The sequence below is a fragment of the Antechinus flavipes genome, chromosome 3, assembly GCF_016432865.1.
Source record: "Antechinus flavipes isolate AdamAnt ecotype Samford, QLD, Australia chromosome 3, AdamAnt_v2, whole genome shotgun sequence".
NCBI classification, from domain to species: domain Eukaryota; kingdom Metazoa; phylum Chordata; class Mammalia; order Dasyuromorphia; family Dasyuridae; genus Antechinus; species Antechinus flavipes.
The window spans coordinates 509,625,289-509,642,037 of record NC_067400.1 but is presented as its reverse complement, the minus strand read 5'-3'; the positions used below and the strand labels follow the sequence as shown (position 1 = coordinate 509,642,037).

General features: G+C 37.1%; 1 protein-coding gene across 1 annotated transcript in view; it reads right to left on the bottom strand.

Annotated features, from left to right (window-relative positions):
• The window catches only part of NCAM1 (neural cell adhesion molecule 1), a 455,625-nt gene that overhangs the window by 42,915 nt on the left and 395,961 nt on the right, over positions 1–16,749 (bottom strand). The window contains 7 exon segments of the mRNA XM_051986988.1: positions 3,507–3,551; positions 3,554–3,637; positions 5,986–6,156; positions 6,553–6,649; positions 7,023–7,207; positions 7,563–7,713; positions 11,340–11,369. Of these exon segments, the coding sequence (XP_051842948.1) occupies positions 3,507–3,551; positions 3,554–3,637; positions 5,986–6,156; positions 6,553–6,649; positions 7,023–7,207; positions 7,563–7,713; positions 11,340–11,369 (763 nt within the window).

The window sequence follows — 16,749 nt, the reverse complement described above, 5'->3', positions numbered from 1 at the left end:
GACTCTTTGTAAGCACCTCACCATATTCTAAAGATAGCCTGAGCATATATGGTTTGGTTCATCCTAACTCAGACAGCCCTCTTGTTTTCCAAGGAATTGAATTCAATATAATTCAGCCATACTGGAACTTGTTATTCTCTCCTAGAAAAAGCAGTAGGATTTCCTCACAATCATGGGAATAGTTATTTGTCTAATTGATCCTTTTTCAGGGTAGGTGTGGATGGCAGCATAATATTCCATGAGTTAAGTTTTCTCCTAAGTTAAATGGGAAAGGTAAGATACCCTCTTAAAGTACATTTTTAGTTCTGTCTCTCAAATATATCTTCTTTATTTCACTTTGCCTCTCATCAGGTTACTCTTTGCTTTGCTGAAATGAAAAATCACTCTCTTATCTCTATGACTATGACTTGTGCCGTTTCTTTTTAACTCTTTAGCCATAACTTTAAGATATGATTGAGGGAAATCTACTTTTATTACTCAGCTAATGGTCCTGAATCTAAAAGCTATTTAATTCCTGCTGCCTCATCAATTTTCACGGTCAGCATGGACTGGGCAGCTGACCCCAACAATTTCTAAATCAGACTTTTGAAGATTTGAGCCATCAATGATACATTTTCATCCCACTAGAAAAACTAAGAATTTAAAATGTGTCTTCTTTTTATCAGTCTTTTAAAATTTAGTTAGCTATTTAAGAGTTTTGCTTAATCAAGAACTAGATTAGCTTTTCTGAGAAACTAATTTTTTCTTGCTGACATTTTTAAGCACAAAATCAAAGATATAGGAAGTGATTTGGTATTAAGCCATAAATTACTGAGCTAGCGATTCAGAAAGTCTTACCCCTTTTTTGACATATCTGAGACAAGATTCAGTGAAGAAATGAAACCTGGGAATTTCGTTTTAGGATTAAGCAACCCTGTCCATTCAGGAAAGATGCTCCCTCTTTCCTTCTCTGTCTCTGTTTCTGTGTCTGTTTGTCTGTCTCTTTCTCTTCCTTTCCTTCCCTCCTCCAGATTCTTTACTTAAGCCTACTAAGAGAATAGTCTATAACCACTTTGGGCTGTCAGTCTAATTTGATACCTCCTTCTTCTCCACTTTGGTTTCTTTCATATCTTTGTCTTAGGAGCCAATTCTGATGAGAGAGTGAATTTAACACTTACTAGAAATCTGAGGACATTCACACTTAGCTGCTAAAATTTTGTGTTGTTGCAATATTCTGGAATAAATTAAGATAGACTAATCTGAAATCTTTGGGAACACTAACTTTAACACTAGAGTTTAAGGTGTTTTTTTCACAATATTTCCTTTGGTATGGTTTTACACCAAACTTGCTTCCTCTTCTCTCTGGTATACTGCTTCTGTAGAAAGGGTAAACCCAACCTAAAGAGCAAGAGTGGGTTCATCTATATTATAGATTTCCCTCCTTAAGGTTCATATTACAAAACTGACACTTTGAAGAGTAGGATGCCTTCTTATTTCCTTGTCACTGTATGTGTTCTCTCTACTTAAATCTCATAGCATTAATAAGGTTGGCCTTTCATTCCTGGTTGACCAATGCTAACTAGACTGTAAATCAATGATCATCATTTATTACACAGCAGAAAGCAGAAATTATTTGGAACTGAAAGGATGAATTCCAATTCTACCTGCAAAATGCTGCCCCCATATCTTATGTTCTGTAATACACCATGCTCATGAACTCAGTGTTGTATACAGACAATTACAACATCACAAATCCCGCGGTTGCATGGATTCTCCACAACCACCGCCTCTTCCAAATGAATTTCTATTACCTTGAGTTGATGCCTCTTGGCTGCCATGAGACGGTCTATAGTAAATGAAGTGCAACAAGTTCATTTCTCTCTTCTAAGAGTGAACATGGAAATCTCCCCAGATTGCTATGACCTTTGGGTAACTTTGGGTGACATACTAGGACAGGGCAAGAGAGAAGAAAAAAAAAACTGTTCTCTTTTCTGGACAATCAGCTAACATTAGGACGAGTGATGATATTCTATTTGGTTATTCCTCATATTGTGAGACATCCTTCTGCCACACACTGCAGGTAAGCAGTGGTTTTTGTCATAGAGGAAATGTCACAAGCAAAAAAAAAATACACATTAAATACTGCATGCTCTAAAATGGGAATTGTTAGCCTCCTGGTATAACCAAGACAGTCACATTAACAGGAACATGATGACTACACTAGTGTCAGTTTTGTTAGGACCTGGACAATATAATCTACTTCAATTCCTACAGGGCAAAAAGTGAGGTTTCAAGCTAAATTAAAACTATGACAAACATATGTTAACATAACACTATGGAAACAGGCAGAGAGGCATGAAGAGGCACTTACGTGAAGGAGGGGTGTCTGCAATTTCCCATGGATGGAACACGGAAGAAAAGAAAAGACAAAAGACAGACCCAAGGGGAAAAAAAATATAAGATGTAAAAGAGATGAATAGAATTGGCAGAGTGCAGGGAGCTGGAAATCCAACTCATCTGTGTTTAATGGAAATCCAGCTAAAGGTACAATTATTGCAGAAAGAAGATATGGCTGGCTTTCTATTACTGGGCAGGGGTGGAGCTAATTATTATTATGGATATCTATATATTCATAAAAAGGGACTTGAGAGATTCCAATGGATGTTCTCTAATTATAGCAATCAGAGGGAATGTCCTGGGAACCCTGAGACCATTCAAGAAAGGTCCAATAGGCAAGGAAAATTTCTAAAGCTTGGGAGACATCCAAGACAAGGGTCTTTGTGTGAGGAAGAGGATATGCTGTAGTAGGATATTACCAAAGCAAAATGAGAAAATGGTGGTGAGGAGAGGAACAGCATATGGGATTTTTTTTCCTGTATTTTTCTTGGGGAAAATGAATAGAAGGAAATGCTGAAAGGAAACAGTGAAACCAGGAAGAATTACTAACTGGAAGGGATATCGAACAAAATTAAATTCCACTATGGGTGGGAGGGGCGGAGGGGAAAATAGTAAAGAGTCAAAGTATGGTCCTTCCTCATCTTTTTATACATTCTTGACACTTTTTTGCCATTGTTCATATATGCTTCAAGAGTGTTTGGTTTTAGGGCAAATTAGTATCCATGCTGTTTCAAAAATCTGAGAACTGATGGCTTCAAGGGCCTAAATTCACTCTTCAGAAAATAGGATATTTGAGGTACATGTGAGATGATAAAGTTACAACTAGCAAACTCCTATGTGATGAGCTATTTAATCTCGTTGTTATGCTGCTGGATTTTTCCTGTCTGCCATTTTAACAAACTGCACTAGCTAATATGACAACATTTCCTTGAGAAAGGGAGAAAATTAAAATAAGATGTACATTCACAATCAATGTAGGCCAGAGAACTGAGAGGTGAGCCCACCATGAATGGGGAGATCTGAAAAAAGAAACAGCTTGTGGTCTTCAGTGCCAGTCAGGGTAGTTATGTGCCCATGAGGAAAGGAAGTCTGACAGCAGGGAGGGAGATGAGTGAACTGGCTTTACTTACGGACTGGCTGTGTTTTGAACTCAGAGATCCCACTGATCTCCCCAATCCCTTTCCATTGAGAGCAGACAGTCGGACGGCATAAGTTGTCTCTGGCTTCAGGCCCATGATGGTGATGGTACCTTCCAGGTTCGCTGTTAGGAACACATGAGAAAACAAAAGAGAAGAGGAAAGGATGACTAATAAACCAAGAGATATGTGGTCAAATCACAACCCCAAGGAATAGATCAGAATTAGATAACTTAGAGTTTGAAAGTCCTGACACTTTAGTTGCTTTTTAATTCTAACCCTGAGGTCATTCTAAATATGAAGCCTGAAAAAGGTTGATGAAGGTATCTAGAGTAGACCTAACCTTCAATACAAAGAGTCTAGTTGTGTTTGGTTATGAATTTTGACCATATGTCTCCAAACTAAGGTTCTATCTCACTTTCTTCTAAAACTACTCTGATTCCATCCTCAGACTGCAGATTCTCAACCCTTTGTACTAAAACATTAAGATAGAACCTGAAGGAAGTTAAAATTAGGAATATATATGTATATATATTCCTATGTAGATTATATAAGATTATATAGATTAAATAAGAAACAAAACCCACTTTACTAAAACATTAAGATAGAACTTGAAGGAAGTTAAAATTAGGAATGGGTTAAATATATTTTAAAAAATGAATCTTCTCAATGATGCTAGAAGAGTACATTGTTATCCTAAACAGTTCATCAATCAATCAAAAGATACATACATTCATATATATATATATATATACACATACATACACATACATACATATATACATACACACATATACACACAGCACCTATTATGTATCAGGCACTGCACTAAATTCTGGGGATAACAAAAGAGGCAAAAGGCTGTCTCTGCTCTCATGGAATTTACAATCTATGGATGAAAAAATATATACAAAGCAAGACATATACAGGATAAATAGGAATTAATTAACAGAATGGGAATTAATGGTTAATTAATTAATTAACAGATGACTTTCTGTAGAATGTGGGGTTTTAGTTGGGACTTAAAGGAAGCCAGGGAACTCAGAAGTCAGAGAGGAGGAGGGGATTTTCTTGGCATAGGGGAGAGCCAGAGAAAATGCCCAGAGCTGAGAGTATTTGTGGAACATCCAGGAGTGTCACTGGATTGAAGAATATAAATTGGGGAGTAAGGTGTAACAAAATGGAGGTTATAAAGGGCTTTAAATGCCAAACAGAGCATTTTGTATTTGATCCTAGAGGCAATAGGAAGCCACTGGAATTTGTCATATACAGGGGTGATATGATCAGACATGAGCACCAGGAAAATCACTTAGTGGCTAAATGGAGGATGGATTGAAGTGGGAACAGAATTGAAGTAGGCAGACTCATCATTAGGCTATTGAAATAATCCAGGCATGAGGTGATGAAGACTTGCACCTGAGAGATGGCAGTTTCAGAGGAGAGAAGAAGTCTTGTCAAGAGATTGGATATGGGAGGTGAGATAGTGAGGGGTGCAGAGTAACTCCTAGGTTAATGAGCCTGAGGAACTGGGAGGATGTTGTCCTGTGTGGCAATAGGGAAAGCAGGAAGAAAAGGAGAGTTTAGGGGGAAAGATGCTCTTAAAAAGTCATTTGGAAAACTTTATAGCACTATATTGCGCTCACTTCAGCTGATTTATTTTGGGCTTGTGTATATAATAAAATAAAATTGCATTTGCTAAACTCATATTACCTCATAACTGATGGTAGCTGTAAATGTGTAGGATGGAAAGATTTATGAATTTGTGACAGATATTTTACAAAGTAAATCCACAAGCATTGATTAAACACCTAATCTGTGCCAGGCGCTAGGGATACAAATATAAAAATGGAACAATCCCTATTTTCTAGGACTGAGGTGAGGCGGGTAATGGAGAACGTAAGAGAAAGCCAAGACTTTTGTTATTGCTCTTGTATCCGTGTCTACCGTATAGCAGGCTCTTTAAAAATACTTGTGGGATTGAATGGTAATAACTTTTATAATTCCCATTTTACAAGGGAAAAAACTGGAGCTTAGAGAATGAAGTAACTTGCCCAAAATTACACAGGAAATGTCAGGGCCAGGCTATGGAACTGGATCTTCTAACCACAGAGCTAATGCTTCCCCGAGCCCCTACTTATTGGCTTTCGATGCGCTTGAATTTGGATCATGAAGGGCTGATTCTGACTACTGAACTAAATACTGAAGCCTGTGAGGTCTAGGTCTGCCTCCAGTTAGGCTGGTAGCATCCCTCTGGTAGGATTTTGGAGGAAGCTATGGGGCTCCGTGGTAGAAGAACACAGGTTCTGGCCATGGGCAGTGAGATGGATGACATATGTGCTCCTCTCTCTGCATAGGGACTAATCATCTGAGCAAGCTTCTGGGACCCGGAGTCATTCAGAGAGTTAGTTGCCTATCCCTTGATGAACACAGGGTGTAAAATTCTAGATGTAGCAAATGACCTTTCTCATCTTACCTTCCTTGGCATCATACCACTTGAAATGCCACATCTCCTCACCCACCGCTCTCCACTCGGCTTTGTATTTGAGGATGGGCACTCCGCCTGTGGCTTCAGGCTCATCAAATTGAACCTGTGCCGTGCTGGAATACGGCTCCACTTCATCAATGGATGGGGAAGATGGAGTATCTGTGGAGAGGATGGAGCTGATGAGATGGTGTTCTCGACAGTCCCAATGTGACTCCGGGCCTGCGTTGCAGTCCTGCTCATGGCTTCCATTAATCTCAACTTTTCATTTTATAGAATATTCTCTCCTTAAAGAATGTGTTCCTTCTAATTTAAAGGCATTATAAAAGCTATTAACCCTTATGGCTCTCAAATTCTGCCCAGACTTCTAGAATATCCTATTTCTACTATCCTAAGGACTCTAAAGTTTATCTCTCCACTTCTGAGCCCAAGACTTGGCTCCTATTCCTAGCAAAAAGAGGTCTTTCCTCCCCATTTCTATTTATTTACTCTTCCTACCTAATTTATCCCCCAAATCCAAATGCCTTTAAGATACAAGAAGGATCCTGGGATACTCACCTGCTTGGACAAGGATGAACTCTAAGGACTCTTGACCAATACGATTCACTGCCGTGCAATTGTAGTTTCCAAAGTCATTTTCAGAGTCCGGTGTCACCTTTAGAAGGAGAAATGAAAGATCGGGCTTATCAGTAACCCATGGTAATAGCCATAAGCATTGCTGGTAATTGATCAGTTTTACCCTATATTACCTATTTTTCTTTCTTTCCTGAGGCAATTGGGGTTAAGTGACTTGTCCAGGGTCACTCAGCCAGGAAGTGTTAAGTGTCTGAAGCCAGATTTGACCTCAGGTCCTCCAGACTTCAGGGCTGGTGCTCTATCCACAGCATAAAGAGAATCCCCAAGGCTGTTCATGTGGGGTCAACTTTAGGCTCTTTTTCAGCCAGTGATTACCTTCAGCTGGATGAATAGGAGTGAGATTTTCTGTCTTAAACAGAAGTCTGCCCCTAGGTAAGTGACGTGACCCTTACCTCTAAGTAGCTAGCAGAGGGGCTATTGTATATCTTGATATTGCTGTAGTTGGAGCTCGGCAGCAGCTGCCCATCTCGGAACCAGGAGATCGTGGCGCTGGGATAGGCAAACACCTCACAGGTGATGTTCACCTGGTTCCCTTCCCAGGTGTACACAGCCACAGGGCCCTGAAGCTTGGGGGCATCTGTAACAAAGGAAGACTTCAGTAGTCGGGAAAGAGACTTTCTGTTAGTCTAGTGGGGAGAACTCATTCATATTAGAGCTGGGGCTTGAATAAGGAAGGGTTGGATTCAAGGCACATGACCTAGAGAAACAGCATAAACACACTCAAAGGGAAGAGGGTTAGTCAGCTGTTTAGGTTGTTGTTTAGGGCTGGCAAAGAGGAAAAATTCTTGTTGCAATAGTCTGAATGAGTCCAGTCTTCTCCCCAAGATATGAAGAAGGCAGCCCCGAGGTTAAAGTGGCCACGATGTCCAAATCCCAGCAATGCTGCAGTGCCCCTTCCTTCTCTGCCCCTGCCCCTTTCCCAAGTTTCTCACATTGTACTTCGAGGTACATAGCTTGGGAATCCTGGCCAATGGTGTTGCTGGCGGTGCAGATGTACTCTCCTGCATCCGTGTACTGAATGCTCTTCAGTGTCAGGGAAGACACCCGCACGTGGCTGCTCACCACAATGTGCCCATCCAGAGTCTGAGGGGAGGAGAAGGGAGAGAGCGTCAGAAAGGGAGCTGTACAAGGTGAGTGACAGGAAGAGAGAGGGAAAGAAGGAAGGGAGGAGGGAAGGAGCGGACTAAGAGGGTGGAGAGTTCCCTCAATTTGATAAATTTCACATCCTCTGACCCTCCCCTGGCTGCCCCTCTCTAATGGGTCTGAGCTGCACACCAAGAAGTTATGGGAGGCTCAAGATGGCACCCAAAGTACTGAAGTGATGTGGCAGGAAATCTGAGTACCAATCACACTAACACTACATGGGGAAAGCGCTTCAAGGAAAGGAAAAAGAGCCTACAACCCATCAAGTTAAGTAGGTAATGCTTAAGGCAAAATTCAGACTGGTGGTTTTCCCACTGACTTCACAAGACTCAAAAAACATCCCTATATCCCTCTCCTTTTCTGAGAGATTGTAAGCTCAATAAGGGCAAGAATTACTTTAGCTTTCTCTTTGTATCCCCAAGGTACAGCACAGTGCCTAGCATGTAATAGACAACAAATATTTATGGATTGATTTTCCAGCAGTCTGCCCATCATTTTCAGTTCCAAGGAGTTGGTATCCTTCAATAGAAAACTATGATATGCTTAAAGCTTGCCAGGGAAATCCCTGCCTTCATGAGATGTTTCTATTTTTTCTTTCATTTTTTTCTATCAAAATATTCATTTAGAAAAAAAATTAATGCTGAATGTAGAGCCAAGAGAGTAATTGGTTCATAACAGAGTTCATAGTAGCAGAAAGTCTTGGACAAAGATTTGAAAATCCTAATCATTGCCATACTCCTCCTTGGAAATAAGATGCTGCAATTTGATTCTGAAAATTCTGCAATTATAATTACAAGCCAATAAGGAAAAAAAAAGAGAATTATACTCGGTAGATCTTGCAATACCCTTCAGGACTTTCTTAAATGTGTTAAAAAGATAAAATCATTTGGCACAAGTGGGTTTCTGGATATGCTACCCAAGTTTATATGATTAAAGAAGGTGATATTCTAAAGGGTAGTAGGTCTCCTGTTCTTAAGACACCTTTCTGATTGAGTGTTAGAATGCTTTCTTTTGAACTTCTAGGAATGAAAATCTCTCCTGAATTTGCAGATGAGGAGGCTTGACCCTCAGCAGTCCAATGTCACTGACTATCTGCTATTCCCTTGAGCACCAAGGTTCCATCAAGGCTTCAATCAGAGATTGAAAAAGAAGTCTGAGAATGGGCAGGATCTGTTTTAGGATTTCTTATTCCCTGTGTAAGAAAAAATGTCTCTAAAAGATACAGCAGTTAAAGAGATAAAACATTTTCCACAAAAAATGGAACATGGGGGAAAAAACAGCATAAAGGAAATAGGGGACAAAGCTCAGGCTATCTGTTTATTAAAAAAGTTTAAAGGAACTTAAAATATAGTCTATTGGGCCTCCTTTCCTCTCCTCAACTTTTTCTGTAAGAAAATTTCTTTAATTTCCTATCAATAGATCTTCTGGGTATACCACATGAGACAATTCTTAACAGATAACAGCGATGGGAAAAAAACCTGAGAGAGAAATGATATGAGAATTTGTATCCAATGCCTTCAGGTTTCCCTCAGAGAGAATACACAAAGATTTCATTGCTTCTAGGCTTGTTTCATGCTGAAACGCTTTGCTTGGGCACCAGGATTAACCTGGGGATATATTATTATCCAAATAAGTTTTTATGGTTCAAGACTGAAAGAAAAAAATTCAAGCCCTGGATGAAAATGGAGGGAGAAGGATACAAGTCAAGGATATGGAAGGAAGGATTATAAATAACTATTCCTTCACTCAAACCACTTTCCTGCTTTACTTCCTACAAAGTATATGAAAACAAAACATCCTAGCACCCCACATCCTGAAAAAATCAGTTTTCTTCTACATTTTGGCCTCATTCTCTAAATGAGAGAAAATGGAGGGGAGGGAAGAAGCAACTCCCAGGTCCTTGGGGAATCATTCACCTGGAACACAATTATGCAAAGAGTGAAATATGCAACTTAAGGGCTCTTCTGGAAAATCAAAGATTTTGCCTTCTTTGGGGCTAAGAGACTATCATTTATTTAAAATAAAAATGCTTTTAGTCTTTCCCTCTCCTTTCACATCTTTACTCCCTTCCTCCCTTCCCCACCAGACTCAGAAAAAAAGGTCCAGGGTCAAGCAGAATGAGATTTGTAGCTGTCCATGAGTGGCTAACAACTAACAGCTCATTTTTCTTCTTTCCCATAATCCCAATAATTTCATGACTGAGGTAATAAATCATCCTGCATATGACAGCACTAAGCAATTCCTGTGGTCAAAGAGGGGAGGCATTTTAGAGAGGAAGTGCACTTAGCCACACTTCTTTTGACAGAAAGGAAGATATGATACAAAAAGAGGACATAATGAATTAGATACAACTATGGCAGCATGTACAAATGCAGAAATGAATGTTAATGCCTGGGAAAAGGCAGTAGGTTCTAAATATTAAATAGCATTACATATTTTATTTTACCTATGATATGAACAGGTCAGTCATGTGTCTGTATAGTTATCAATACATCTGAAAATCTAGGAGGATGAATGCATGCACTCAGCAAAAATAGTATTTAGGATTTTCATAGTTTACATTAACAGGGGCTAAAATATAAAGATTAATCTGAAAAAAAAAATGCTGGGACTCTTTTTTGGGTGAAATGGTAAATTTTATAAAGCCTTGACCCTTATCTGAAGCAATCAGTTTTTAACCTGTACTGAATTAAGATAATAGAATGAGAATCATAAATGTGCTCACAAATAGGGTCTTGGGGATGCAGCACTTGGAATATAGTAACTAATAATTGTATTCACTTTTAGAACTCTAGATCTCTCAAAATAATAATGGGAATTTAATAGGCTGACATTTGATGTTAGTATTGGAACTATATGCCACATTTCCCCAGTCAGATGTAAGAAGTATCTTTGTGAATAGCACATCAAATCAAAGTAATTTTTTAAAAAGTACACGTGTGTGAAAATATAAAACAATTAGCACCAAAATCACCCTAGGTTTGTGAATTTAATTTTAAAAGATAACAGATAATTTATTGGTTTGGTAACATTTATATGTAAAAACGCCTACTAAGAGTTGCCATTATATTATTTTGGGGATGGAATGTGATGCAAACATTTTAATAAAAAGATTTCTGGTAATAAGGGATATGAGCAATGAGATGAGTTGAGCTGGAAGGAACAAGTTGTCAGGTGACTGAACTGTTACATTTTAAGATCCAAAGCCATCCCAGCCAGGTAAGAAATAAAATGTTCTATGATTTTAAAAATCCTGGGTCATGAATTGGAGAAATTAGTTTGTGTAAACTTAATTCCAAGGATATAATTTCCCTGGCACACTAGGGGATATGATAGTTTCAAAATCATAGTCAGCTTTGGAAAACAAACCTCCATCCACTGCCAACACAACTTTCTTGCTCAATTCCAAATGACACTATTACCAAGGAATATCTATACTATTGACCTATTCTTTAATCAAACTAAGTCACTAATTAGTTGAGTATATCTAATTATTATAGTAATGTTGGGTTAAGTTATAATGCTTTCAAATGCTAAGAACTGGCTAGTGGTCAGATAAGCTATACCTCTTGCTTCTCTGGTCGAGTCCACGAAGCCTGGAGAGAACAGATATAAAACACAACAAGAAAGCAGTAAAATTTTACAACATGTTGCTTTAGGTAGTAGATGCATCACACTGCATTCCGTGCACATGCAGCTTCCTTTCAATTCAGGACTTTTTTTTTTTTTTTTAATTTGCCAAGGGCCCATTTTCAGTAGTGTGTTTATTTCCCACTTTGTTGTTTAAGATTTTCTTATTTTAAATTGAATAATCTTTGGAAAGCTAAAAAAAAATTCCAAAATGATATGCTCTGTTCTTTTGCATTTTGTATCCACATATATGTATGTATGTGGATAGGCACATAAAACATTAGACTGAACATTCAGAACATCTATAAATATATCTTAGGAGTGCCACTGGACTGTGTCTAATAGTCCTGAGCACACAATCCTGAGATATTTATAGAGCAGGTTTCCTTTCTTTTGTTTTATTATATGGTGTCACACAGACACAGTAATAGTGTTGTGTGCTCATGCATTGTACAATTTCTTGCATGCATTCTATCAGAAAAATTAAATTAATCCCATCTTATAAAAAAGGCAAAAACCAAAGAGAAGAGCAATGGAAATAGGAATTGTGTCATTCCTAAAACTGTGGGATGTCATTCCTAAAAAATGTGGGATTGTACCAATTAATGGTACAATGAGGCTTTAAATTTTCCTGGTGTTGCACGACTCTACCAGTCTCACAATAAGACTGTTTTTAGCAAGAAACATTGGTTTCTATTCTGGAGTGAGCCATCATCCCTCATAATACCAACTCATATACACTAAGATTTGCACTTGGACTTTTATCCTACTAATATCTAAGTACTTTGCTTAATTTAGAATTGGGGATCTGTTTTACTTAGCCAGGAATCAAAAGTCACCTGCTAATATCACAGCTGCAGTGCTCTTTTTATTGGGTAGTATGGATGAATGAATATCATTGATGTTCATATAGCAAGAAGACAGAAGAGGGATGAGAAACACAGAGATGGAGTCCATGGAATATCAGTTAGCAAACATATTGAAAGCCCACTTTAGACAAGGAAGGCATTGTAGGTAGAATGAGAATATTAATGTTGTGTTATTTTACATGATCTTGAAATGAAGCAGAAAAGGTGACCAAAGGAACATGCAGAGCCTGAAAAAACACACTCTACAGTGTGCAAAATATTAAACAAAATCACCAATTCTACATCATTTGGAAGCTTATCTGTCACATGCCAGGGCTGACTTTCTAAAAAACCTGTGCCCTAATATTATTTTTATGTGAGGTAGGCCTTCTGGTCTGATACTCCCTCTACTGCTCTACATCTTTAAGAACCAGTAGGTATTAATAGTTTTGAAGGGAGGCAGTTGGAGCTGTCCAGGGTCACTTAGTAAGTGTCTGAGGCCAGATTTGAAGTCAGGTCCTTCTGACTTCAGGGCCAATACTCTTATCTATTTTCCACTTAGCTGCCCCAGTGACCATCAACTGTAATTGTATTGTTTGATTTCTGTAGCTTGACCAGTTACTCCCCACATACCTATGTAGGATACTAGGCTTTGCCTTGGTCTTGATAAGACAATTGCAATATAGATGTGACCCATTTTAAGAAAAAATATATATTACAGATAGCCAAATTCAGAAAACAAATTGTTTTATAATTGAAATTGTAAAATAATTCATCATATTCAAGTGGAGAATTTAGGAATGGATATAACATAATGTACTAGATAAGACTGCTGAATAAAACAACTCAGGTTGTTATTATAGATAACCCTCCAAGGTTTAAGAAAAAAATTATAGTAAACTGATTTGATTTTCTTCATAATCATATCTAATTTATTTGTATTATTCAGACATGAACTTTTCCCTCTAAGCATTCAATTCATTATAACAGCTTGCCTTCCTTTTTTTTCTTTTTCTTTTTTTTCTCTTGCTCTATCCCCCCTGCTCTGTACTTCCAGGAAAATTTTCTTTCCTTTTCCTGTTGATTCTTTTTTGAAGACCATTTTTTAAATGGTCAAGTAAACTTTTAATGACAAAACTAAAAACTTATTTTGAGACTGAGTTCACTCTTCTGGGTGTTTGAAAGGACAATAAATCATTATTTGAACATTTCTTTGGTATCCTCTACTTCAGTGTCTCATCCTGGCATGGAGGTGATCCTGAGCTTGTGCAGACTGTCAGCAGAAACTAATAAGCAGGAAATCAGCCACCTGATATTGAATGTTGTGTGTGTGTGGGGGATTTCCCTTGAAAACTGGAACCCATGAAAACTATTTTATTTTAGATAGATTGACTATCAACACTGATTAAATCACAGATGGGTAATTAAGGTATTAACTAGGTAATTAAGAAATCTGTTTGGTATGTAACATCATATACATTTTAAAATGTGGCAAAATTACAAATGAATCTGGATAGATGGGGGTGTTATGAAGACTATATGGAAAAAAACAACTTGCCATGGATCTAGATAATGACAAGGGACCCCTTTTCTATACATGACCAAACTAACAATTATGATTGTCAATTTAGATTGTGAGAGGTTGTCATGGTGATCACGGAGGAATCAATTGCTAAAGAATGGATTCTAATACAGTAATCTAATGATTCAAAATAAAAATTTCAGTCCAATTATTTCAACAGTTCAGGTAAAAAAAAGAAATCAACTCAACTAAGTAACTATCTAGATATCAATCTGTAAACAAGTCAACACATTAGAGTCATTTATATGAAAAAAGATTGGGGGCATACTTAATTCCAGGCTTGAGGCACTTCCATAAAGAAGGCACTAAGTATTTGTTTAGAAAGTCACTGACTATCTAATTGTAACTGAAACCTTTATTATCTATCACTTAAGCTTGAGAATAATACAAGGCTTAACTCAGATGTGAAGCAAAGGGACAAAGTTGGTCAGGATCTGTACTAAAACACTTGTGAGCTAAAGATTATTTCAACTGGCTCATATTGTAATTCACTTTATTAAAGAACATATTTAACATTCCATTGAAGTAATCAGAGCCTATTTAAAAACTGCAACATGTGTATATATATTTATATATACACACGGATATACATATATATAGTTATGTATGTATACAAACATACACACATACATATAAATTGATTTTTTTCAATAAAAATTTTCTCTTTCAGAGAAATACTGGATAAACTAATTTAAATGGCTTGGATACATACATGCATGCATACACACATGCATATGAATGTATGTAATGTATATATATACATGTGCATATTTGTATTTATAGAAATATATAAACTAGGTCCCTTCTGAATCTGAAACTCTACAATTTTATGATTCTTTGTCTTCTAGAAAAACTGTTTTTGTTTGTTGCTTTTAATATATTGTAAACACATCATTCTGACTTTTTTCTTTTTCTTCCTTCCTTTCATCCATAGCTAAATGACTTTATTCTAGACACTATTCAAGCCAACTATGGAAGTATTGAAGCCAAGCTGGAAAAGGTAGAAAATGCTTTGTTTAAAATGGGATTGAAGCTCATGAGTAGAAAGGAGATAATGAGGATAATAATAATTCCCTTTAAATAAATTCATCTTTAGGCCTGCATGAATTTCATGCTGGGCTACTACTTACTGTAGAGATCACTGTCTGTAATCTTTAATAAATCATAAGGGATGAAAAAGATTTTATAAAAATATGTCCTGGTTTTCAAAAATTGAAAAATGGGGAATAATACAAACTGCAAACTTGCAAATTTGGTAATAACCCAGGGAAATTTTAGAAAAGATTATTATTGTTACTACTATAGTTGACACATTATTATTTTATTTTATTTTATTTTTTGAGTCTTGGTCTCCCTATTTCTCTTAGATTGGAAGTACAGTATAGATGCCGTATTTTGTATAATGACATTGAGATTCAGGACTCCTATGCCCAAATGATTCGCCATCTTGGCCTCCTCAGTAGCAGGGATTATAGATATGTACCACCAACTCTGGCTTAAACAGATGTGGGAAATAAGGTGATAATTACCAGGAAGCAAAATGGGTTCACTATGAACAAATCCTGCCTAACTCAGTTCATTTTCTTTTCTCTCTCTCTCTCTCTCTCTCTCTCTCTCTCTCTCTCTCTCTCTCTCTCTTGATAGATCAGAGGAATTCTGTAAAAAAAAAATATTGTATTTGGATTTCAGAAACTCATTAAAGAATTTTTTTTCAGAATATCCTTGTAAAAAAGTGAGGTGGGTGATAGTTTAACTAGGTAGATGAGTATTTAGTTATATTACTATATCATAAAAAATGTTGATTAAAGGTACGATATCAGCCTACATAAGATCCCAGGAATACTCTAGTTTTATACTTGGTCCTGTCTTGTTCAACATTTTGGTAAATTATTTATTTGAAGTTAGAGACATGTTGATCAAACTTACAAAATGTTGAAAGGGGTAACTATTATAGTAGATATCAGAATCAAGATTTTAAAAGATGTTGACAATCTCTAATGAGCAGCAGAAGCCAACAACAAATGTAATAGAAATGACTATAATGCCATACATTTGGATTGAAAAAAAATCATCTGTACAAAGAGAGGATGTAGAAATCTTGGCTTGATAGAATTTTATAAGAAAACAATCATAAGCACAAAATAACCCAGTAGGGTAACAGTGATAACTAAAAAAAAAAAAAAAAGCAAAAACCAAAACCAAAACCAACTATTCAATCTTATGTTAGATTAGTAGAAGTATAGTGTCCAGAAAAGCAAAGCAGCATTTCCACTATACTCTGCACTTATAAACTCATTTGAAATATTTTGTTCAGTTTACAACATCTTGAAAATGTCCAGAAACATTTATAAGGAGTTGCTATTCTCTCATGTTAGTTGTGTCTGACTCTTTGTGACCTTATTTGGGTTTCTTTTGGCATTGACACTAGAGTGATTTGTCATTACCTTTTCTAGATCATTTTACAGGAATATTTAAGGAAACTGAGGCAAACAGTTAAGGAATATGTCCAAGGTCACGAGCTACTAAGTATCTGAGGCTAGATTTAAACACAGGGAGATGAGGTTTCCTGAGGGACATCGAGCACTGATGACTGCTCGATGCACATGGTGTCCACCTACGTGCTCCCAATTAATATTGCCCCAATGTTAGTCTGGAGAATTTGAGACAATGGAGTAAAAAATCAGGAAGGCAAGTGTACTTTTTGTACCTCAGAGAGGCAAAGTAGAAAGTGACAGCAAGGAAGATTTTTACCAGATTGGTGGTTGCATACCTATTATTTAGATTATTTAGAATAATCCTTACTCCTGAGGAGGCTGAAGCTGGTGAATTAATTACTTGGGCTCAAGGGTCCTGAACCTCAATAACATTTTACAAAATCTGGCATCTACACTGTACTTATAACCTGGGTGAGACAGA